The sequence below is a fragment of the Macrosteles quadrilineatus genome, unplaced genomic scaffold (assembly GCF_028750875.1).
Source record: "Macrosteles quadrilineatus isolate MER2022 unplaced genomic scaffold, UCM_ALF_1.0 Scaffold_2__2_contigs__length_208266976, whole genome shotgun sequence".
In the NCBI taxonomy this organism is placed as follows: Eukaryota; Metazoa; Arthropoda; class Insecta; order Hemiptera; family Cicadellidae; genus Macrosteles; species Macrosteles quadrilineatus.
The window spans coordinates 106,163,156-106,187,425 of NW_026542595.1; the positions used below are offsets into that span (position 1 = coordinate 106,163,156).

Consider the following 24,270-nt stretch of genomic DNA (forward strand, 5'->3'; position numbering starts at 1 on the left):
CCTACGGTAATAGCTACTTCCCTATAGGGAAATTTGCTAAAAGAAAATAGAGTGAAAGATGTGCATTGAAGTGATTATATAAAACTCAAAAGCTTCATTTCTGACTATGATCAGCTGTTTCTGTAGCCAGGATCGTCTATCAAAGCAGAGGACAGCTGAATCCAGTTTTAACTGTTAAACCTCAAAAAAGCTTGTCATTTCTCAGGATTGAACAAGTGACCTTAAGAGATAGTTAAGTACTAGGCCTACATCCACACAGCTACCTACCCAATTATACTGGCTATTACTGATTTACGATATTAATATAAACAGTAATCGGCAGAACCAATTTTTTAGCATTGAGATAAAAATATCATTTTAACATTTTCTAAACATTTTTTTAGTGCTTACTCTGATTTGTACACCTAAGATATAAAAATAAATAAAGAAGTTATTATTGCTCAGCTTCGTCTTTTTAATAAAATGTTGTGTTCACTTTTTGGGTTTAACATTTACATGAATCTTAAATGCACCCACAACAAGTAAATAGGTGGAAAGCAACTTTTTGTACATGTAATTGAAACTATTTCACTTCTTCCTAAAAAAAGTTTGATCGTTTAAATTGTAGGCAAAGTAAACCGTGATATCTGAAATCATGAACATTTCAAACAATACCTCACATACCGGTAAACTGTTCAAATTTACACTAGTTTACAATATTATAAGGTTGAATAAATCCAAGCAGTGGTTTTAAAATAATTTTACTAACAAAATGACAATTAACAAACAGTATGATATAACCTGGCCAAGTTGTCAAGGTTTTTTTTTATCAAGGGAATATATGGATTTAAATAAGTATTGCAATGGAAACTGAAATATATTCACACATATTAGAGTCCCGCTATTTTGAACTAACTGGGACCGAACCCTCTTCAATAATATCAATAAATCTATTGCAAATCGCCCCAGTCACAATTGATGTGAAACTAAAATTGCAAAAGATGTAGTCATTATTACTGCGACCCCAAAAGAATATGAAAATGTTGCAGTTTATGCGGGAGAGAATAACAACGTTGTCACAATCACAGATGAAAATGTTGCTGCAACATTTTAGTATATCAAAGTGTCTCTATTGTTCATCGAGACATAACTACCTTTTCCAACGTTACCTGTTATACTAATACATTTGACGTTAAAGGTATCATGACCAACCTCCACCGTATCTCCGTCGTTCGCTGCATTATTGCCAGCTTTGTTTAACATTTGTGATATCATAACTTGAATTTTTGAAAAGGAATGCCAACATTTGACATAGTCAGCTGCGGACTAACATTTCAAAATATAAATAATTTTCTAACTTTAGTTCGAAATAGGTGGATTTTAAGAACAGCAGAATTAAAATGCATAAAGTTTATGTTTGTAACTTTAAAATTAAAAAATACCGTACATTGAAATAAATGACTCTTGGTATTTTAAACCTTTAATGTCAACAAAAAGCTATGTGGCTGATTAAGAATGCATTTCTTTCAGTCCAATAAAAAGTATTTAAAATCGTAAATTTTCTATGATTGATTCTTAATAATGATACGAGGAATAGGAGGCATCGAGTAACGAAACGACTCGTCCCAATAGGTATTGATTGATCAGATGACTCTTTAACTACGCCACTCGTCACATATTTTACTCATTACCAAGACAACTCAGCCATAACAATAAAAATCTGTAGCACTCGCTACCGTTTGAGCACCTCAATAAAAGTATCTCTCGGTATATTGATGTTGGCGATTTTCTGCATCTTCTTCTTCCCCTCAGACTGTTGTTTTAACAGCTTTTGTCTTCTTGTTACGTCACCTCCGTACTAGAAAAAAGCAACAATTGAAATAATGCTAAAATCTACAGCTTTGCATTTTCTTAATTTACTGACTGATAGGAGTCCGAGAAATAATTAATTTTTCAAAGTTTTATTCCTTTTGGAATTAATAACCGAAAAATTAGTTTTTTGCTGACATTATCTAGATTCAGGTAAATGTTATTTGTAAACTTACCAGCTTAGCTGTGACGTCTTTCCTAAAAGCCTTGAGGTTTTCTCTGGCAAGTACTTTTGAACCTATCATAGCTTGGATAGCAATCTGAAAACCAAAAAAGATCTTAGGGAGGTAACATTCCTAGACGTAAACTTAAATGTAATTTTAAATACAATACCCCTGATGCAGCAAACCTGCAGAATAAGCAAAATTACTTTTGCACAATTAAAATTTTACTTAAATATTTCCTTAAACAAATTATATTTCTAATTTTTATAGCATTAGCTTTACCGCTAAGGAAGGAAAAGAGTTTTTTCCTCAAATATCAAGAGTGTAGTATGAAATGAATAAATTTGCCAAATTTTATCAAAATATATCCATAAACAAACAAGGTAGCACAATTTACACTCATTTTCTCTATCTACACTAATCCAGTGCAGTTCCGGCACAGGTCCGTCAGTCGTTAATGCATTCACACCGGCATCAGTCAATCAATTTCAGATTTCTTCTATTGATATTTTTGGATTGTTCGGACACCTGACAGTTGTGCGACGTATGTGTTTGACGTAAGTTTGTTAGGTTTATGGTACATTTCATTACAGATGTTTACTTTACCATCTTGTGTCATCCTAAAATAATTAAGGAACCTACTATAATCTCCTATTAGCATAAAAAGGGTTGCTTTAACATCACTGCAAATATCATTTAGTGACAGAAGACTGAATGGAACCAACTGACAGACAGATTGACGAATTTCAGATGCAACTGAGACTGAACTGTGACTGGACTGATGTGTGTGAACTGTGAATCGACCTTTAAGGGTAAAGATTTGGAGGGTAAAACAAATTTTGAAACCCTATAATGTCCTGTTTTCATGACACATGAGTTCACAGTCTCATTACAGTTAATACCGCCCTACACGTTCATGCCAAATTGGATCAAAATCGGACCAAAATTACTCAACTTATCGTGTTCACGGTCATATATAATAATTTGAACAGATACTGATTCAGCCTCTGGGGACAGCAAAATGGAAAAGTAATTCGGTCCCGGGTCTAAGTATTACTGCGCTACCAATGGTAATAACTACTTCCTTTGAGGGAAATTTGTCAATAAAAAAGATTTCAATAGCTTTTAGAGTATAGAGTTATCCTAGCCTTTAAGATCTATCCTATTTGATTTCTAGTAAATTTGGACCAACACATCTTAAAGTGGGCTCCGAGCCACTGAGCTATAATAACGTTATCTCATAGCCAAAAAGCATTGGTGATTGGCAGGATTTGAGCCTGTGGCCCTCAGAACAGAAGTTCGGCTTTCTAGCCACTAGACTTGCAGCACAAAAAATATTTTATTAGATGTCAGTAAATGTGTGTGAGGTGAGGAATTTATACGCAAAGGCGTTTTGCAACTAAAACTCATCCTATATTTTGTCAGCTAAATTCAGCGAGTTTATTAGTCGTTGACTAGAATTGTAACGTTATTTACTTACATGAATCATTTGTCTCGGTATGATCTCCACTAGTTTTGCCACCATACGTTTGGCATGAGTCGTCACTTTGGTGGAATGCACTATCGTAGACAACGCATCCACTACGTTACCGTTCAAAGCAATGTCCAGCTAAAAAAACAATCATGATTACTATACAGTATTTTTATTTATGGAGATGTTCAAAATCAATAATTGTGAATCATGAAACTATAACATAAACGAACAAAAATCCTTACATCCTATACTCTAATACGAGCAAAGTTTGCTTGTATGTATGCTTGCACAAAGATCTTGAAAACGGCTCCGACGATTTTCTTTAAATGTTGTATATAGTTTATTTCTGGCCTAAAAATGAGTTTACTGCAATTAGAACTGCCAACAAAAATCTAATTACGTAGAAAAATGAAACTGAAAATCACATTTTTTTAACATTAGTCTTGTGGGTTGCTTGGTAACCATGTTGGCTGAATTAAATAACAAGGAAAAAGTAAACAAAAGACTTGTAATTTGTTTATCCACAGTATACTAGCAAAACAAAATACAGTACAAAAGGAAAAACATCAGTTGTTACTATTTAGCAAAGATTATACTGAAGATTACTCGATTCTATAGTCAAGGGTAGCAGTGTGGAGTGTAGGATCTGTTTATGACGATTAGATTACGGTATCTGCAATCCTTAAATGCTATGGAAAGGGAGGAAAACAGGTCCACGACATAGGAAGTGGTGAAGGAAGTAGTAAAGGTGAGCAGTCTGGAGTGTGGGAACTGTTTATGACGATTAAATTAAGGTATCTGCAATCCTAAAATGTAATGGGAAGGGAGGAAAACAGGTCCATGACGTAGGAAATGGGGAAGGAAGTTGTAAGGCTAGCAGTGCAGAGTGTGGGAACCGTCTGTGGCATTTATGTATCTGCAATTCTAAAATAGTATAAGGAAGGAGAGCAAACAGGTCTACGACATAGGGAGTGGTGAAGGAAGTAGTAAGGGTGAGCAGTCCGGAGTGTGGGAATTGTTAATAACGATTAGATCAAGTTATCTACAATCCTAAAATGCTATGGGAAGGGAGGGAATCAGGTCCGTGACGTAGGAAGTGGTGAAGGAAGTAGTAAAGGCGAGCAGTCTGGAGTGTGGAAACTGTTTATGACGATTAGATTAAGGAATCTACAATCCTAAAATCCTATGGGAAGGGATGGAAAGAGGTCTGCGACATAGGAAGTGGTGAAGGAAGTAGTAAAGGTGAGCAGTCCGGAGTGTGGGAAATGTTTATGACGATTAGATTAAGGTATCTACAATCCTAAAATGCTATGAGAATGGAGGGAAACAGGTCTGCGACGTAGGAAGGGTGAAGGAAGTAGTAAAGGCAAGCAGCCCGGAGTGTTGGAACTGTTAATGACGATTAGATTAGGGTATCTGCAATCCTAAAATGCCGTTGGAAGGGAGAGAAACAGGTCTGCGACGTAGGAAGGGTGAAGGAAGTAGTAAAGGCAAGCAGCCCGGAGTGTTGGAACTGTTAATGACGATTAGATTAGGGTATCTGCAATCCTAAAATGCCGTTGGAAGGGAGAGAAACAGGTCCGCGACGTAGGAAGTGGTGAAGGAAGTAGTAAAGGTGAGCAGTCTGGAGTCTGGGAACTGTTTGTGGGAGTTACATTAAGGTATCTACAATCCTAAAATGCTACGAGAAGGGAGGAAAACAGGTCCATGACGTAGGAAATGGTGTAGGAAGTTGGAACGCTAGCAGTGCAGAGTGTGGGAACTGTCTGTGGCATTTATGTATCTGCAATTTTAAAATGGTATAGGGAAGGAGGGCAAACAGGTCCACGACGTAGGGAGTGGTGAAGTAAGTAGTGGAGGTGAGCAGTGTGGAGATTGGGAGTGGATTAATGTATCTGCAATACTTTTCAGAGTAAACTAATAATTTTCCCCGAGCAAAGCTCGGTCCCCAGGTACTGTTTGGTTATGTATGAAATAATAACTGTGAACAGTTGTGCGATTACTACCATGCTTTTCTTTTTTTTACTTTTTACAGTGTGTATGGAGGCTTTACATCCGTGTTTACATGAAGCCATTACCAGACAGGTTACCTGCCTCCCTTACTGTATTTCAAGTTACCTGAGGCAGATAACCTGCCCGTGTACAAGCTTCATGTAAACACGGATTTTTGGATGAAAATAGAGTGGAGTGAGATGCCTTTAGCAGATTTGTTACTGACTAACAAATCTTTTTTTTGATCCAAGATGGCTGCTAGTACTAACAATTCAGTAGTTTGCTCCTCATTTAAACTAGTTTTATAAAGTTTCATTAGTATTTTGTGATTTCTGAGTGATACGAACTTAACCTACAAGTTACAGTGAGTCATATAACAGCTAGGGACTCTATCTTTTCACATTCATACTTACAATCCATCCAGTTTTAGTTTTATTGTGCTTGGATTAGGGCTGTCTAAGTTTGCCTTCAAATTTAATCATTTCATGTTAGAACATTAAAATAACCGCCAATTTCACATCTGACATTTCATAACCACAAAACACACTACCCACTGTCAGTGCTGTCAACAGAATCACATTTGTCATCTGTCCAAGAGTTGGCTTACAACCTTCAGCTTGTGCAGTCAGTTCTAAGCATAATAGACCTCATCCTCGACCAAGAGTTGGCTTACGACCTTTTACTTGTGTAGTCAGTTCTCAACATAATAGACCTCGTCCAATAGACCCTCAACCAAGAGTTGGCTTACGACCTTCAACTTGTGTAGACAGTTCAAAACATAATGGACCTCATCCTCAGCCAATAGACCTTCAACCAATAGTTGGCTTACAACTTTCAACTTGGGAAGTAGTTTCTCAACAGAATAGACCTCATAGCATCTAAGTCTCATTTTTTTTCATTGCAGCAAAACCAATCCAGTATATTATTGAACAGTCAACCCAAAAATCTTGCACAATTTACCCTTTACTTAAGTGTTGGTAAAGGGTAGATAATGGATAGACCTAGAGTGTACAGTTGTGGAGTCTGCAACAAGAACGCCAAAAGTAGTGCCATACTTTGCACAGGTCCCTGTGGTAAATGGATCCATTTCAGATGCATAAATTTGACATACTCTGATGTAAAAACGATGTCCAAATTAGAATTAGGTAAATGGAATTGTCCTTCATGTATAAACGGTTTGGCTACTGAAACATCTAATATCAATGTGGAAAATGAGTTTGTTGAATCTGAATTAAACCTTTCCCTCGCTGCTGAAATTGGTGGCGCTATCCTCCAAGAAAATGAAAACTTGAAACAACAGTTGCATGAAATGAAGAATAAAAAGTCTTTCTATGAAATGGAACTTGAAGATAAGTTGCAGCAAAAAGAAGTTGACATAAGAACAATGACTTCAACTCACAATGAGAGAATAGAGGAAAAAAATGCACTGATTAAAACTCTTGAGAGTAAGTTAAGAACCGAGTTTCAGCTTAGGGAAGAGCTTATAAAACATGATGAATCGAACAAATGTACTAAAACTAAACCTGTATCTAAAGACTATCAAACACAAATTATTCTACAAGAATTAAATCTAAAAAAACAGGAAGTAAACAATCTTAATGCTATTATTAAAGTGTTAGAGCAAGATAAAAATACCCTAGAAAGTGAGGTATCAAATCTCCGTTCTCAGAACTCTAATCTGTGTTTGCACTGTTACCCAGTTTTAAAAAACGTTCAGAGTAATGATAGGAGGGTATTACAAAGGCCAATTCCAACTCAAAATGAAAGTCTATCATTTAATATTCCATGTAGTAATCGTTTTGATATTCTTACAGCACATGATGCTAATGTAGCAGAAAACGATGACAGGAGCGATATTTGTGCTATTGGACCTGACTCTTCCGCACCTGAAGTCACCAATAAGTTTATTAGTAAGCCTGTGAAGAAAAAGATTTCTGGAAGGAAAACATCATCTAAACTGACAGCTTTCAAAGATACCCATTCGAATCAGGCCTACAAAAAAGCAGAAGACAATCCAAAAAAGCCTGATTATAGGATGTTGGTGTGCGCTGATAGTCATGGACGTGAGTTATCTCGGAACATAAATAATATTCTTCAGTCCCACGAAACGGTGGCCTTTGTAGCTCCTGGTGGGGGGGCGAAGCTTGTTCTTAACCCAGCAAACCTGAGGGGTGAGAAGCTGACAGAGGAAGATGTATTAGTAGTTTTGTGCGGGACTAATGATGTTTCACGTAATGAAGCACATGAAGCTATAAGTATAATAAAGGATGCTCTTGACGAACACGTTAATAAACATATAATTTTGGTGAATATTCCTCATAGATATGATCTTGCAGAGTGGTCGTGTGTTAATGAGGAAATTCGGAAAACAAATAGAATCCTGAGTGAACTGAGCTGTAATTACTCCAATGTAAAGATGGTAAATGCATATGAAGCAGGGAGGCACCTTCATACCCACCATGGCTTGCACCTGAACAACAAAGGTAAACTATGGTTATCCCAAAAAATCTGTGGGATAGCAAAGTCTTTTTACGCTCCCATGGAGAAGATCGATCTTCAGACCCATAATCCATTGTCAGAAGTTCCTAACATGGCTGCTGTACATATTCCTGAGCCCAACCATCCACTGGAGGAAACACTGCCGGAACCATTAGTAAGAAAATCTAACACAGAAGAGCCTGGTGGGTCTGTACCAGTGATGTCAAGATGCCCTCAGAGACCAGGAGATACAAGCCAACCACCTCCTCCAGGAACAGAGTTGCTGTCGGGAAACTCCACCCCACCGGCTTCAACGGTTCATCGACAACAACTAGACCCTCTGACCCACCCATAGATTTAATACATTTTACTAGTTGTGATGAAATTAGCTTAAGTAAGTCCAGCAAATGTAATAATGTTTTAATAAATGGTAGAACTACAAACAAGAAAAAAATCAATAGTTTTACAGGTAATAAAAGTTATAATAATGTTCACACAAAAAACACTGTAACAATTTATCACCAAAATTGTCAAAGCCTTCTGAATAAAGTCAATACATTGGAATTGATTGCAAAAGAAATGAATTTAGATTTTCTTTGTGTAACTGAACACTGGTTAAAAGTTAATGAAATCAACATATGTTCAATTAGCGACCTTCATCATGTAACTAGCTATTGCCGAACTTCTAGAATTCATGGGGGCTCAGCAATTTTTTCTCGCTATGACCCATCATGTATCAAAGTAATGGATGATATGAATAAATTATCTGTTGATTTAGACTGTGAAATAGCAGCTGTTGAAATAATAAACATGAATTTATTGCTAGTAACCATATATCGTAGTCCTAATGGAAATGTGCAAAATTTTTTTACCATCTTAGAAAAGTTACTAAGTCAAATCAATCGGCAGAAAAAACAGTCAATTGTATGTGGCGACTTTAACATTAACTTTCTTAGTAATGATAGTGACTCTGTAAATCTTTTAAACCTTTTTAGTATGTATGGGTTGCATATGACAATTCATGAGCCTACGCGAGGTAATAATTGTTTGGACAACATATTCACCTCATTAGAAAATAATTATACAGCCTCTGTGGTTAATAAACATGTTAGTGATCACCTTGCTCAAGTTTTTACTTATAATTATAGGGTGGAAGAGAAGGATTACTTTCCTGTATGTAAAGGTAAAACGGTCACAAAAATAACTGAGGCTGGTATAAGAGAACTCAAGTATTATTTAAGAAAAGAAAATTGGAAAGAGGTATTTTACATTAACGATGTTAACTTAGCATTTAGTAGTTTTATAAATATTTTGTGTTTTTATTTTAACCTTAGTTTTGTAAAACATGTAAAAAAATGTCAAAGGAAAAAGAAGACCTCCAACAAATGTTCTTGGTATAATTCAGAGCTACAAAAACTTAAAGAAAGATTGGATTCTCTCTACCATTTATATAAAGACACAAATGTTGTTTGGTATAGAAATGAGTACAGAAAACTTAAAAATGTGTATAGATGTAAGATTAAAAATGCCAAAAAAAGGGAAAATGCTAATGCCATAGAAAACGCCAAAAATAAAACAAAAGCTTTATGGAATATTGTAAATAAACATAAAAATAAGTCAAGCAAATGTAGAGTAGATAATTATTTTAAGTCAGATGAATTTAATGAATATTTTGTGAATACTGCCTGTGATAATGTAAATTCTAGTCAAAATGTAGGAATAAGTAATTGTTGTAACTTTACTCATTATTTAAGGAAAAAAGTAGTACCTGATAGTGTTAGAGATTTAGTTTTTAAATATGTGACGGAAAATGATGTTTTAGATGTAGTAAAACAGTTAGCTCCAAAAAAAAGCACGGATCATTTTGGAATGACAAATGCTCTCATTAAGGAGACCATACCTTACTTAGTAACCCCATTAACAATTTTGATTAATAACTGTATGGCTCAAGGTGTGTTTCCTGATATCATTAAAATAAGTAAAGTTCATCCTATTTACAAAAAAGGAAAAAAAGATGAAATAGGTAACTATAGGCCTGTTGCCATTGTTCCTGTTCTGTCTAAAGTTCTTGAAATAGTTATTGGTAAACAGTTAATGCAATACTTAGAATCAAATCAACTCCTTTGTACAGAACAGTTTGGATTTCGTAAAGGGCTTTCAACGACACATGCCATTACTTCCTTGGTTGATGAAATTCTCGACTGTTATGAAAATAAGGATTTTGCTGCAATTACATTCTGTGATCTTAGTAAAGCTTTCGATCGAGTATCACATGAAATTTTGTTAAAAAAATTAGAATATTATAACATTAAAGGTAAAGTGTTAGATTTATTTAGATCTTATTTGTCAAACAGAACACAGTATGTAGTTTTGGGAGAGGATGCATCATCTATTAAGCCTGTGTATTGTGGAGTTCCCCAAGGATCTGTGCTTGGGCCTCTGTTGTTTTTGGTAGTAGTTAATGATTTAAGTGTTAATATCCCTGCAAATATTGTATTATATGCCGACGACACAACTATCATTACTAGACATGCAGATCATGAACAACTTTTGGTTGACTCTATGCATAATCTAAAGCTAGCTGAAAACTGGTTAATTTCTAATAATCTTGTTCTAAATAATGATAAGACAAAAACTGTTTTGTTTAACCTTCGTGAAGTACACAGTAGGCCAATGGATGAGAGAAATCCAAAATTTTTAGGATTAACTTTTGATTCTACTTTGACCTGGCATGACCATGTTATAGTTTTAAAAAATAAACTGAGTTCAAGTATATTTGCTCTTAAACAATTATGTGGCGAACTAGAACGGCCTTCTCTCATACAGGCATACTATGGACTTTTTCATAGCCATATAAGCTATGGGTTGCTTGTTTGGGGGTCTTCTGCTCATGCAAAAGAAATTTTCAATTTGCAGCAAAAGGCAATTAGGGTAATAGCTGCTGTAGATAGGCACCATGATTGCACTGAATTTTTTAAAGAATACCAAATATTAACACTGTTTTCTCTATTTATTAAGCAATGCCTGTTATACTTAAGACCACAATTAGATAAGTTAGATTATAGGAGAGATATACACTGCCATAATACTCGCCATAAATGTAATATAAATCTTCCTTATGTTAGACTTGCTAAAACTGATAAAAAACCATTAATTTTAAGCAGTAAATTTTACAATAAGTTACCAATAGCCATAAGATTACTTAATGATAAGGATTTCAAGATTAAAATAAATAACTTTCTTTGTAATCAGCCATTATATTCAATAGAAGATTATATGTCAAGAACACTGACTCCACTAGATTTTAATTAATGTTATATTTTATGACTAATTTGACGTGCCAATGTATTTGTATGGAATATTAACTGGCAAATAAAAATCTCATTCTCATTCTCATTCTCATTCTCATTCTCATTCTCATTCTCATTCTAAGAGCAGCTGTTTCTTATGTCAGGAATATTTAATTGGAAGTCCAATAACCAAGGCCAACTGAGTCCAGTCTAGAAATATAAAAAAGTGTTTGACTTCACTCAGGATTGAACCGTCAACCTTTCACCTACTAGGCGAGCACTAGAACCTCTCATCCACCCAGAAATTACATTAGGCATCACATTCACACTACACACCTTATTCACTTCAAAATACAAGTGTATTCGTAACATCATTATGTCAAAAAAAATTTAGAAAATACAATACAAATTACCTTGACGAGAGCAGATGGCGTGTAACCTTGGTCCTCGTAGTCAAAACTGGCGAACCCCGACGTCAGGGACTTAAGTTGATCGTGGAAGTCTACGATTATCTCGTTGAGTGGTAGAAGGAACTGAAGCATAACCCTAGAGTCGTCTACTTTGGTGGAGTTTTTCTGAATTCCTCTACGCTCCATACACTCGGAGATTATCTTGAACATGTACTCCTCTGTGAAAACATAGAAAATTACGATCGTGAGAATAAAATTAATTGTTGAATGATAAGGGTCCCCTGTGGGTGCCTTGGCATTTGGAGGAAGGGTTCAATTCCTCACAATGACTCAACACATTATACAACAATATAGCATTAAAAAATATATACCATCAGCTGACCTTGAATTTTTAAGTCAGTATACGAAGAAAACAAGAATTTAATCACGCCAATACAATGAAAAATTTTACACCCAAGTTAGCAAGATAGCCAACAACTTTAACTTGACATCCATGCAAATAAGTCAATCAATGAATTATGAGCTTTAATACATGTAAGGGGTAGCGGATTTCTACCCCCGGATATTTACCCCCATTAAAAAACGCCTACGTCATTTTTACGTCACGAGGGGCGGGGCTTATACACGTTCGAGAAACAGCCCGCGACTGGAAATCTACCCCCGGACATCTACCCCCGGACATCTACCCCCGGACATCTACCCCCAGACATCTACCCCCGGACATCTACCCCCGGAAATCTACCCCCATTGGTCAGCTCTTCCGCGTATCGGCCAATATTCATTGTGTTGTATAATTGATTTTATAAATTGCTTTACCTTCTTATATCCAGTAGTAAACATGCGATATGTCGATGTCTGTTTTAACATTATCCATATTTATAATTCAATAAGTTGTAACAGTCCTTTTCAACCCGACCTACTTCACTGATTTTTACGATTGAGGTGTCTTTTAAAATCTTAAGATCTAGCGCAGCACAAAATGGTAATTAAAAGGATATTTCGATTATGGCTTCAAAATGTTGACCCCTAAGCCTTTGATTTATTCCTAGAAGGTGCTTCCAATGGTTGACCAACTTTTACTCTTTACAGTAACAGTTTAAAAGTGAAATGTGAGGAGTACTCATCAGATCAATTTTTAAGTCAGGTTGTGAAAACATGAATGATCGTCTGCAACTGTAAACAGGAGATGAAAAAGTTATGAAAATAATATAATATTGCGCACTTTTCACATGGTCAAGTGTTACATCGTACTGAACCATTGTTTTTACACACATTTCTTAAAGGATAAAGTGAATAAACTGTGGTGACCTTCCGGTTTATTCAATGTAGGCCTAGTAGGAATAATTGTTTAGTAAAACAAAACTCAGTTGTAAACTGTTAAATTGAGAAAGAGGATCAATAAAAGTCAGGTGTATAATGGTAAATGTTTCATATCATCTAGTAAAAAAAATAGTTTCTAAGATTTAAATGCGTACTAAGAAAGGATTTAAAGTATTTTCTCTTAAAAACCTAAAATAAGACAATTCAGTTGTAAACTGTTAAATTGAGAAAGAGGATCAATAAAAAGTCAGGTGTATAATGGTAAATTTTTCATATCACCTAGTAGTAAAAAAATTTAGTTTCTAAGATTTTAGATGCGTACTAAGAAAGGATTTTAAAGTATGTTCTCTTAAATACCTAAAATAAGACAATTATTCAAATTCAAAATAATGGCCACATTCAATTTTTTAAGCATAGCCTAACATCTTTTAATATATATATATATATACGCCTAAATACCCCCATTGCAGCACATTCGCATATTCAGAGCATGTATAAAGTCTTATTGGAAAATTCTGCCTTAAAACAAAACTTGTCAACTTATGTCCATAAATAAGTTTTCAAAAGATTCATTCATAAGAATACAAAATAGGAAGTGAATAAGCAGGTTTCCTGTTAGTAAAATGTTAAAATGAGGCATTTTAAGGTAGTATACAGAACAGAATTAGGTTAAACCCGTCGACACTGACGGTTACTTTCAAGGCTTATGCTAATTCATTTTATAACTGCGATAAATAGATTGAAGTAATACAAATTTTGAGCATTTAGCTCTTTAACTTTTTTGATGAGTAATAAGTGTAAAAGCAATAATGACTATTGCGTTAGTTACAAAATATGGTTGATCATTCAATGAATAAAATATTTCCCATACCGTACGTCATAACAGTTATTATTACAATGTTAACCGGTTTCTCTTCTTTTGGAAGAACCTTTAAATAGTATTAAAATCGTATTGGTCAATCTTTTGTGATAAACACTTCCGATCCGCGCTCATGCATGCGCTGTTAGCTGTTACTGTATGTGAAAGTTTGTCAACCATTTAAATCACTGTCTGGAAATGAATCAAATGCTTAAGGGTCACACTTTTGAAGCCCTTTATCAACATATGGTTTTAAATACCATTTTGCGTTGAGCTGAATCTTAAGATTTAAAATTAGACCTCAATCATAAATATCAGTGAAGTAGTTCGGGTGAAAAAGGGCTGTTACAACTTATTTTATTAGGAAGATAGATAATGTTAAACAAGGCAATGACATATCACATGCTTAATACTAGATATTAGAGGGTAATGATTAACCGAAGAGACGTTGATTTACATAAAACAATTAATAAAATCAATTACAACAATGAATATTGGCCGATACGTGGCAGAGCTGACCACTGGGGGTAGATTTCCGGGGGTAGATGTCCGGGGGTAGATGTCTGGGGGTAGATGTCCGGGGGTAGATTTCCAGTCGCGGGCTGTTTCTCGACCATGTATAAGCCCCGCCCCTCGTGACGTCAAAATGACGTAGGCGTTTTTTCATGGGGGTAAATATCCGGGGGTAGAAATCCGGCGACCCACATGTAAAATACTGTATCGCTCATTTTGTAATCAATGGTTCTACACTGAGGACCCTGTCAGCTATAAAATGACCGATCGGCAATTCTAGGGTTAGTTTGTAATATTACATGTCATTCATTCATCATTAACATTAATTTCTCTTTTATTTTGTATATTTTCTCTCATAATGTCTGTTAATGCCCCTGATAATGTATTATCAGTTATTTAATATGTCCCTCCTTGTTAATGTGTTATTTTATCCAATTTTGTTCAATGTTATATAATATCCCATCACCCCACAGAAACATCATCCTATTTTATGTTACAATATAATATTTATGCAAATTATCTCCATTCCTATTAAGTACTCATCAAAAACCAACAATAATCATTTATTTAGAATAATATACAATTGTAAGAAAATTGCAATATAATAATAACATATCAAATATAGTATTATTTTTCAAAATTATCCAAAGAAAATCAAAATTACTGTGGCAAGTGTCATTCATGTGAATTAACCAGCTGTACATCACTTCAACAATGGACATGGACTTCCTGAGCTTCTACCATTGCCTCTCCCCAGATCCTGCCAACTCTTCACAGTGTGAACATCATTCTACTGGAAATTGTGTTTAATTTAAACTAAAATTCATAATCCCAAAGTAAAACCTAAAATTTAAATTTCTCACCATCCAAAAGTATTGGACAAGTGCATTGAAGAGTACAAATTTATAAGAAGACAGACACTCCAAATTTGGTAACCATCATCCATCTTATTTAACTAAGGACAAATTTAATCTTCATTGGACATTTAATCAGCATAGCCTACTAGGCCAAATTAACTCAACTCATCAAGATATATACATATTTCAAATTGAACTTTTATTCAAAATTTAATCTTCAAATTCTATTTTATTTCATTAAATTCAGTGAAACCATTTGGAATCTTTCTTTGGACATTAACATTATTATATTAATAGCATCATGAACCTAGCTTAACTTATTTCAGAACAATAACTAAATTAAATTATCTGCATTTTAAAGAAGCCTAGTATATCATTCGAACCGGCACGACCACCCCTCCCTAAGATTAAGAGGTCATCTATTTGAATATTAATTAGTACTTAAGAAGAAACCAACCCAATATAGGCCTAAGCCTAGAGAATCTTTTCATCCACTTTGGAACCCCACCATTTTGAAAATTTATCATTGTTAACTTACCCTGTAGCTAATTCAACCAATAACTTATCTTTTGTATTTCATTAATAAATTATATATTGTAACTTACCAAATCTATTTATTCTTAGAATAATTCATAATAATTATAAGATTAAGACAAAGACTTACCTTATTAGACAGAAATAAAACACAAATTAGGAATTATCTTTATTAAGAAAGAAATGACTTCAAGTTCAATGTGGGCTAACTCATTAGCCAAAGGAATTTTGTAGGCTTAAGTTTATGAAAGTCTATAGAAAGCTTTATGGTGCGTAGCAAATTTGGCGCCCAACGTGGGGCTTTCGAATGATATATTACGGTAGTCATAAAATATTGCAATTTTCGATTTAGGCTAAGTTAACCTTAAGTTGTACTAGATCGTAAGAACCCATAGCCTATTGTACTGTACGTCCCGTAATTAACATTCCCTAACCCCAATAACAATACAAAACCGTTATACAAAACACTAATTAATCACGCACAATTCGCACAATAATTAATCATGGCCGAGAAAGGTTATAATTTAAGACCCAACCGTAAAAATTCTAACCTAAACCCAAATTACGACTACGACTACAACAACACTGACAGCGAGAGCGAGATTGAAGAAGAAAGTCGCCATCTTGATGACATCACACGCATAGACACAGAACAAAAAACACATCTACAGCAGACATCAGAACACACAGAGGAAGGAAGCAACGAGTCCATGGACCAATCAGACACTAGTATTCCCATTCCTACAAGTCTGTTTGCAAATGTTGCCACTGAACTGTCCAGTAAACAAAGTCTGAATGTTTCCAAAATGCCAGGTGATAGCCAAGGTCACATTAGCGGATCAATAACCCAGACACCCGCACCCGAACACAGCCGATCGTTACCGAATATAGCCGACGCCGACGAACGTAACCTAGACCTAACAACACGGCAACGGAACAACCCTAGTGCAACTGTCGGTGCAACAGCAACTGTCACATCAACACTAATTGCACCATCAGATATTAATACTTTAATTGCCCTCATGACTAAACTAGACACTAAATTGAGCAACAAAATTGACGAATCTCATGCTAAAATTGACAGCAAAATTAACGAATCCCATGCCGAAATTAACAGCAAAATCAACAGCAAACTCAATGAATTAAAAGTTGAACTCACTCAAAGCTTCAATGATAAAATTGATGCTAATAGCCTAGAAATTCAAGCTTGCAGAACCGCGCTAGAAACTCAAATATCAGAAAATCGTGAAAGTCAAAATAAATTCCAGATCGAAATAAACTCAATTAAGATCACTCAGACAACACAAGCTGAGGAAATGATTAAACTCAACGAGAAACTCACACAAAAAATTGATGAATCACAAGATCAAATGAGACAATTCGTCATTGATAATCTTACACAACAACAATCAATATCTGATAATAAAAATCAACAGAGACAAAATGACATCCTATCTGCTGTCAAAACACAATTGGTAATGCATGAACAGAATTTTGACCAAAAAATTGAAGAACTTTCTCAACGAACCAGGCAAGAATCCGAACAGAATTCTAAAGCTAATTTGGCTATTATACAAAACGAAATTCTCCCAAAACTCACCATCCAAAACAAAACTTTAGAATCTCAGCAAGCTGAAATACAAAATTTAAATCACAATCTAATGAAATGTGAACAAGAAGTGGAAACCCTCAAACAGAGCAAAACATTTGAAAACTTCCAAGGCCCAATCAAAATTATATGCAATGGAAATGAAGAGAAAGACCGACAAATACCAAAATTCAACGGCCGAAGTGGCAACCCAAAAGAATATCTTAATAAATTGAAAAGATATTACGACAGAGGACTTGAGCGAAACAGCAATTATGACCCGATTGAATATCTCAAAGACCTGCTAGAAACTTCATTCGAAGGTCCCGCCTCAAGATGGCTACAACTTGTAAAGACTGACTTAAGTTCCTGGGAACAATTTTCCAACGAATTCGAAGCTAAATACTGGTCAAGAGAAGTACAACGCAGCTTAAGAGCCAAAATCGAATCAGAAAAATACCGGTCAAATGGCACCCTCAGCCGCAGCGAATACCTTACAGAACGTGTAATTTCACTCCAATCTATGAGCCCTTGCCTAACCGAAGAAGAAATCGTGACACTGATGGCAGAGAGATTTGACTCCATCGTACAAGACTGCATCAATGTACAGAACATCACCACCGTACGTGCATTAGAAAGACTTCTACAACGTGAAGACCTCAAAGACGGACCAAAGAAGACACGCACCAACAACCAGAATCACAACAGCTCATCCAACAACCGACCGACAACTCCAAATCAACAACCACACATTTATCATCAAAACGGCCGCTACGAGAATCAGAGAGCGTACCAACCCAAGATACCTTCATATCACAACAATTCATACAACAACAATCACCAACACAGAAATTATCCAAATCATCAAAATTACCGTCCTAACTACAATCATCCTACTTACGACCGAAACCATGAAAACAAACCATATCAACGAGACAGATATCCTCCACGTAACGGTGACAACAACCAACGGACCTACAGAAACCACCCAACCCAAGAACAAGCTCAGCTTTGCGCAGTAATAAGACAAAATAACTACGTGCCAAGTGCTCCTCCGAATAACCAATCATCACACAGTTACGAGCCACAGACTCATCCTGCACCAAATATACAGGAAAACGGTTCGGCGCTGTAAGCGACAACCGAGAGGGTCAATTATCATTAGTTAACTCTAAAATTACAGCGCCTATTTATGAAAGTCTCTGTAATGAAATAAATCATCTTCAATCCCAAAGTATAATGTGTGATAAGAACTTCTTATTAGAAAATGATTCAGAAAATAATCAATCTCTAAATTTCACTCAAATAAGTTGCCCAGAAATTAGCATCAAACTTAATAATATTAGAGTAAACGCATTAGTCGACACTGGTTCATCAATAACTTGTATATCAGAATCCTGGTTCAGTGAAAATAAATCCAAAATTTCACCATTTGAAGAATTTCCAGTTAATAACACAGTAATCAAAACTGCTACAAATGAGCGATCCAAAAGAGTCTCTCGAATTATTTACGTTCCCACCACAATTGCAGAACACACCTTGCCATTGGAATATCTTATTGTACCAAATCTAATAAAACCTATAATACTAGGAGTAGATGTTTTGTCTAATCTTAAAATGGATCTGAATTTCAACACAAATGAAATAAATATGCAGATAAATAATCACAATGTTACTTTGAAGTTTTGTATGTGCAACCAAGAGGGACAAATATGTCACTTAATAATTAATGATAGCCATAGGCCAAATAATGAATATTTTAATGATGAAACGTTTGATGTATATCACGATGATCCAATATATAATAAATTTAACAGCACAATAAATAACTTCAAAAATAGAAAAAACAGATCCAATCGAAGATGAAACATTAACCCAAGAAGAAATAGAGAATTCCCTAGCAACAAATACGCACATAACCGCAGAAGAACGTGAAACATTAAGCAGTTTATTAAATAAATACCAGCTAAAGAAGATGAAGATGTTTTATACGGCCCCTACCATATATCAACCCTCAAGAAATATTTGGAACCAACCCGAGCAATAGAAGCTGTGATCGACGAGATAGATAATGATGACCCTACCTTTGAAGACATTCTATATTAATAAATCTCATAATGTGTTTCATCCATCAATAGACTTTTGTGCATCATAATCTCTAATCAAATTGTGCCATGGACCTTAATCGCGAGTGCGTGACCCCACAAATTGTGTTTTCCATAAACTGATACCCAGGTGATAAAGTTTATAAATAATACTCACTTACTAATAAACTGTGAACTCTCCTAACAAAGAAACAATAACGTTATTTGATATTGAACAGTATGGAACAACAGCTATAATATCCCTTTCTTCCCATGCCAGGCCATGAACACTCTATTCTATTTTCCCATTTTAATGTTATTGTCCTACACATTTGTTAACTTAGATTATAATTTTGTTGTATTATCACCCAATGTTCTATCATCCAGAAAATCAATCATTTAATGTTATTCATACCTATCTTTAAGTATCATTCATATTAATGATTCATGATTCCATTTCATATTTTGTCGAAATCTGTATTTCATTTCATAGCATACAGATTTCTGTGTGGATAATTTGTAATATTACATGTCATTCATTCATCATTAACATTAATTTCTCTTTTATTTTGTATATTTTCTCTCATAATGTCTGTTAATGCCCCTGATAATGTATTATCAGTTATTTAATATGTCCCTCCTTGTTAATGTGTTATTTTATCCAATTTTGTTCAATGTTATATAATATCCCATCACCCCACAGAAACATCATCCTATTTTATGTTACAATATAATATTTATGCAAATTATCTCCATTCCTATTAAGTACTCATCAAAAACCAACAATAATCATTTATTTAGAATAATATACAATTGTAAGAAAATTGCAATATAATAATAACATATCAAATATAGTATTATTTTTCAAAATTATCCAAAGAAAATCAAAATTACTGTGGCAAGTGTCATTCATGTGAATTAACCAGCTGTACATCACTTCAACAATGGACATGGACTTCCTGAGCTTCTACCATTGCCTCTCCCCAGATCCTGCCAACTCTTCACAGTGTGAACATCATTCTACTGGAAATTGTGTTTAATTTAAACTAAAATTCATAATCCCAAAGTAAAACCTAAAATTTAAATTTCTCACCATCCAAAAGTATTGGACAAGTGCATTGAAGAGTACAAATTTATAAGAAGACAGACACTCCAAATTTGGTAACCATCATCCATCTTATTTAACTAAGGACAAATTTAATCTTCATTGGACATTTAATCAGCATAGCCTACTAGGCCAAATTAACTCAACTCATCAAGATATATACATATTTCAAATTGAACTTTTATTCAAAATTTAATCTTCAAATTCTATTTTATTTCATTAAATTCAGTGAAACCATTTGGAATCTTTCTTTGGACATTAACATTATTATATTAATAGCATCATGAACCTAGCTTAACTTATTTCAGAACAATAACTAAATTAAATTATCTGCATTTTAAAGAAGCCTAGTATATCATTCGAACCGGCACGACCACCCCTCCCTAAGATTAAGAGGTCATCTATTTGAATATTAATTAGTACTTAAGAAGAAACCAACCCAATATAGGCCTAAGCCTAGAGAATCTTTTCATCCACTTTGGAACCCCACCATTTTGAAAATTTATCATTGTTAACTTACCCTGTAGCTAATTCAACCAATAACTTATCTTTTGTATTTCATTAATAAATTATATATTGTAACTTACCAAATCTATTTATTCTTAGAATAATTCATAATAATTATAAGATTAAGACAAAGACTTACCTTATTAGACAGAAATAAAACACAAATTAGGAATTATCTTTATTAAGAAAGAAATGACTTCAAGTTCAATGTGGGCTAACTCATTAGCCAAAGGAATTTTGTAGGCTTAAGTTTATGAAAGTCTATAGAAAGCTTTATGGTGCGTAGCAAGTTCAATTCTATTTTCACTTTTAATTGTGGTTCTACTTGGTTTTAAATCAATGAGGAGCGAGGTTTTTTATGGCAATGTTTCCAAAATTAAACTAGGTTTTACTTTTAATTCTAGCAAATATATATCATATTACCTGGTGTGATGATGGTACCCAAAACCATGGGTTCAAATATTTCCTCAATTATGTCTGGTTTGGGCAACTTAGACGGATCGGATACGAAGATTTCTTCACCACCATAAAATATAATGTTTTTCTTGCCTATGATTTTTACTGAAAACCAAGAACACAAAATTTAAGAATTTGTTTATTTAAATTTTAAATTACAAATTGGAAACATTCATGTAAGCAAACAGACAAAAAGAAAGAAAATAAATTATTATGTTATACCATTGACAAAGGTTATACCATGAGATAAATATTCCCTATATTAAATTCAATAATGAAGAATGCAATGTCTAATCAAGACTTAACTGCAGTTTTGTTCAGGTGAAAAATTATAATTAGCCAAAAAGCATATTCCATTGAAACAAAAATTTTGTTTTTATTGGTAATACAAGACTTTAAACACTGTTCAAGTCAGAATCTACTCAAACTCCTGCTCTAGTCTCTGGTTGAACACCTCCAGATGTAACAGTCCCAGGAAGCCTACCCTCCATCCTTGACCTAGGACTACATTACTGACCATGTCTACTGATTGTGATTACTCACCCTTGTAAGGTACACTAGGTGCTGTCATGACTACCTCAGCTCCATACTCCTGCTCTAGTCTCTGGTTGAACACCTCCAGATGTAACAGACCCAGGAAGCCTACCCTCCATCCTTGACCTAGGACTACATTACTGACCATGTCTACTGATTGTGATTACTCACCCTTGTAAGGTACACTAGGTGCTGTCATGACTGCCTCAGCTCCATACTCCTGCTCTAGTCTCTGGTTGAACACCTCCAGATGTAACAGACCCAGGAAGCCTACCCTCCATCCTTGACCTAGGACTACATTACTGACCATGTCTACTGATTGTGATTACTCACCCTTGTAAGGTACACTAGGTGCTGTCATGACTGCCTCAGCTCCGTACTCCTGCTCTAGTCTCTGGTTGAACACCTCCAGATGTAACAGACCCAGGAAGCCTACCCTCCATCCTTGACCTAGGACTACATTACTGACCATGTCTACTGATTGTGATTACTCACCCTTGTAAGGTACACTAGGTGCTGTCATGACTGCCTCAGCTCCATACTCCTGCTCTAGTCTCTGGTTGAACACCTCCAGATGTAACAGACCCAGGAAGCCTACCCTCCATCCTTGACCTAGGACTACATTACTGACCATGTCTACTGATTGTGATTACTCACCCTTGTAAGGTACACTAGGTGCTGTCATGACTGCCTCAGCTCCATACTCCTGCTCTAGTCTCTGGTTGAACACCTCCAGATGTAACAGACCCAGGAAGCCTACCCTCCATCCTTGACCTAGGACTACATTACTGACCATGTCTACTGATTGTGATTACTCACCCTTGTAAGGTACACTAGGTGCTGTCATGACTGCCTCAGCTCCATACTCCTGCTCCAGTCTCTGGTTGAACACCTCCAGATGTAACAGTCCCAGGAAGCATACCCTCCATCCTTGACCTAGGACTACATTACTGACCATGTCTACTGATTGTGATTACTCACCCTTGTAAGGTACACTAGGTGCTGTCATGACTGCCTCAGCTCCGTACTCCTGCTCTAGTCTCTGGTTGAACACCTCCAGATGTAACAGACCCAGGAAGCATACCCTCCATCCTTGACCTAGGACTACATTACTGACCATGTCTACTGATTGTGATTACTCACCCTTGTAAGGTACACTAGGTGCTGTCATGACTGCCTCAGCTCCGTACTCCTGCTCTAGTCTCTGGTTGAACACCTCCAGATGTAACAGTCCCAGGAAGCATACCCTCCATTCCTTGACCTAGGACTACATTACTGACCATGTCTACTGATTGTGATTACTCACCCTTGTAAGGTACACTAGGTGCTGTCATGACTGCCTCAGCTCCGTACTCCTGCTCTAGTCTCTGGTTGAACACTTCCAGATGTAACAGACCCAGGAAGCCTACCCTCCATTCTTGACCTAGGACTACATTACTGACCATGTCTACTGATTGTGATTACTCACCCTTGTAAGGTACACTAGGTGCTGTCATGACTGCCTCAGCTCCATACTCCTGCTCTAGTCTCTGGTTGAACACCTCCAGATGTAACAGACCCAGGAAGCCTACCCTCCATCCTTGACCTAGGACTACATTACTGACCATGTCTACTGATTGTGATTACTCACCCTTGTAAGGTACACTAGGTGCTGTCATGACTGCCTCAGCTCCATACTCCTGCTCTAGTCTCTGGTTGAACACCTCCAGATGTAACAGACCCAGGAAGCCTACCCTCCATCCTTGACCTAGGACTACATTACTGACCATGTCTACTGATTGTGATTACTCACCCTTGTAAGGTACACTAGGTGCTGTCATGACTGCCTCAGCTCCATACTCCTGCTCCAGTCTCTGGTTGAACACCTCCAGATGTAACAGTCCCAGGAAGCATACCCTCCATCCTTGACCTAGGGCTACATTACTGACCATGTCTACTGATTGTGATTACTCACCCTTGTAAGGTACACTAGGTGCTGTCATGACTGCCTCAGCTCCGTACTCCTGCTCTAGTCTCTGGTTGAACACCTCCAGATGTAACAGTCCCAGGAAGCCTACCCTCCATCCTTGACCTAGGGCTACATTACTGACCATGTCTACTGATTGTGATTACTCACCCTTGTAAGGTACACTAGGTGCTGTCATGACTGCCTCAGCTCCGTACTCCTGCTCTAGTCTCTGGTTGAACACCTCCAGATGTAACAGTCCCAGGAAGCCTACCCTCCATCCTTGACCTAGGACTACATTACTGACCATGT

The 24,270-nt window shown here is 35.9% G+C and overlaps 1 protein-coding gene across 1 annotated transcript in view; it reads right to left on the bottom strand.

Annotated features, from left to right (window-relative positions):
- Positions 1–724: 724 nt before the first annotated feature.
- Positions 725–24,270, bottom strand: part of LOC128985976 (translation factor GUF1 homolog, mitochondrial-like) — a 30,721-nt gene continuing 7,175 nt past the window's right edge. Inside the window, exons 9-13 of the mRNA XM_054406004.1 lie at positions 21,447–21,584; positions 11,660–11,874; positions 3,493–3,621; positions 2,025–2,108; positions 725–1,837 (exon numbers count right to left, since the gene is read on the bottom strand). Coding sequence (XP_054261979.1) covers positions 1,712–1,837; positions 2,025–2,108; positions 3,493–3,621; positions 11,660–11,874; positions 21,447–21,584 — 692 coding nt within the window. The 3' untranslated portion in view covers positions 725–1,711. The remainder of the gene's footprint in view (positions 1,838–2,024; positions 2,109–3,492; positions 3,622–11,659; positions 11,875–21,446; positions 21,585–24,270) is intronic.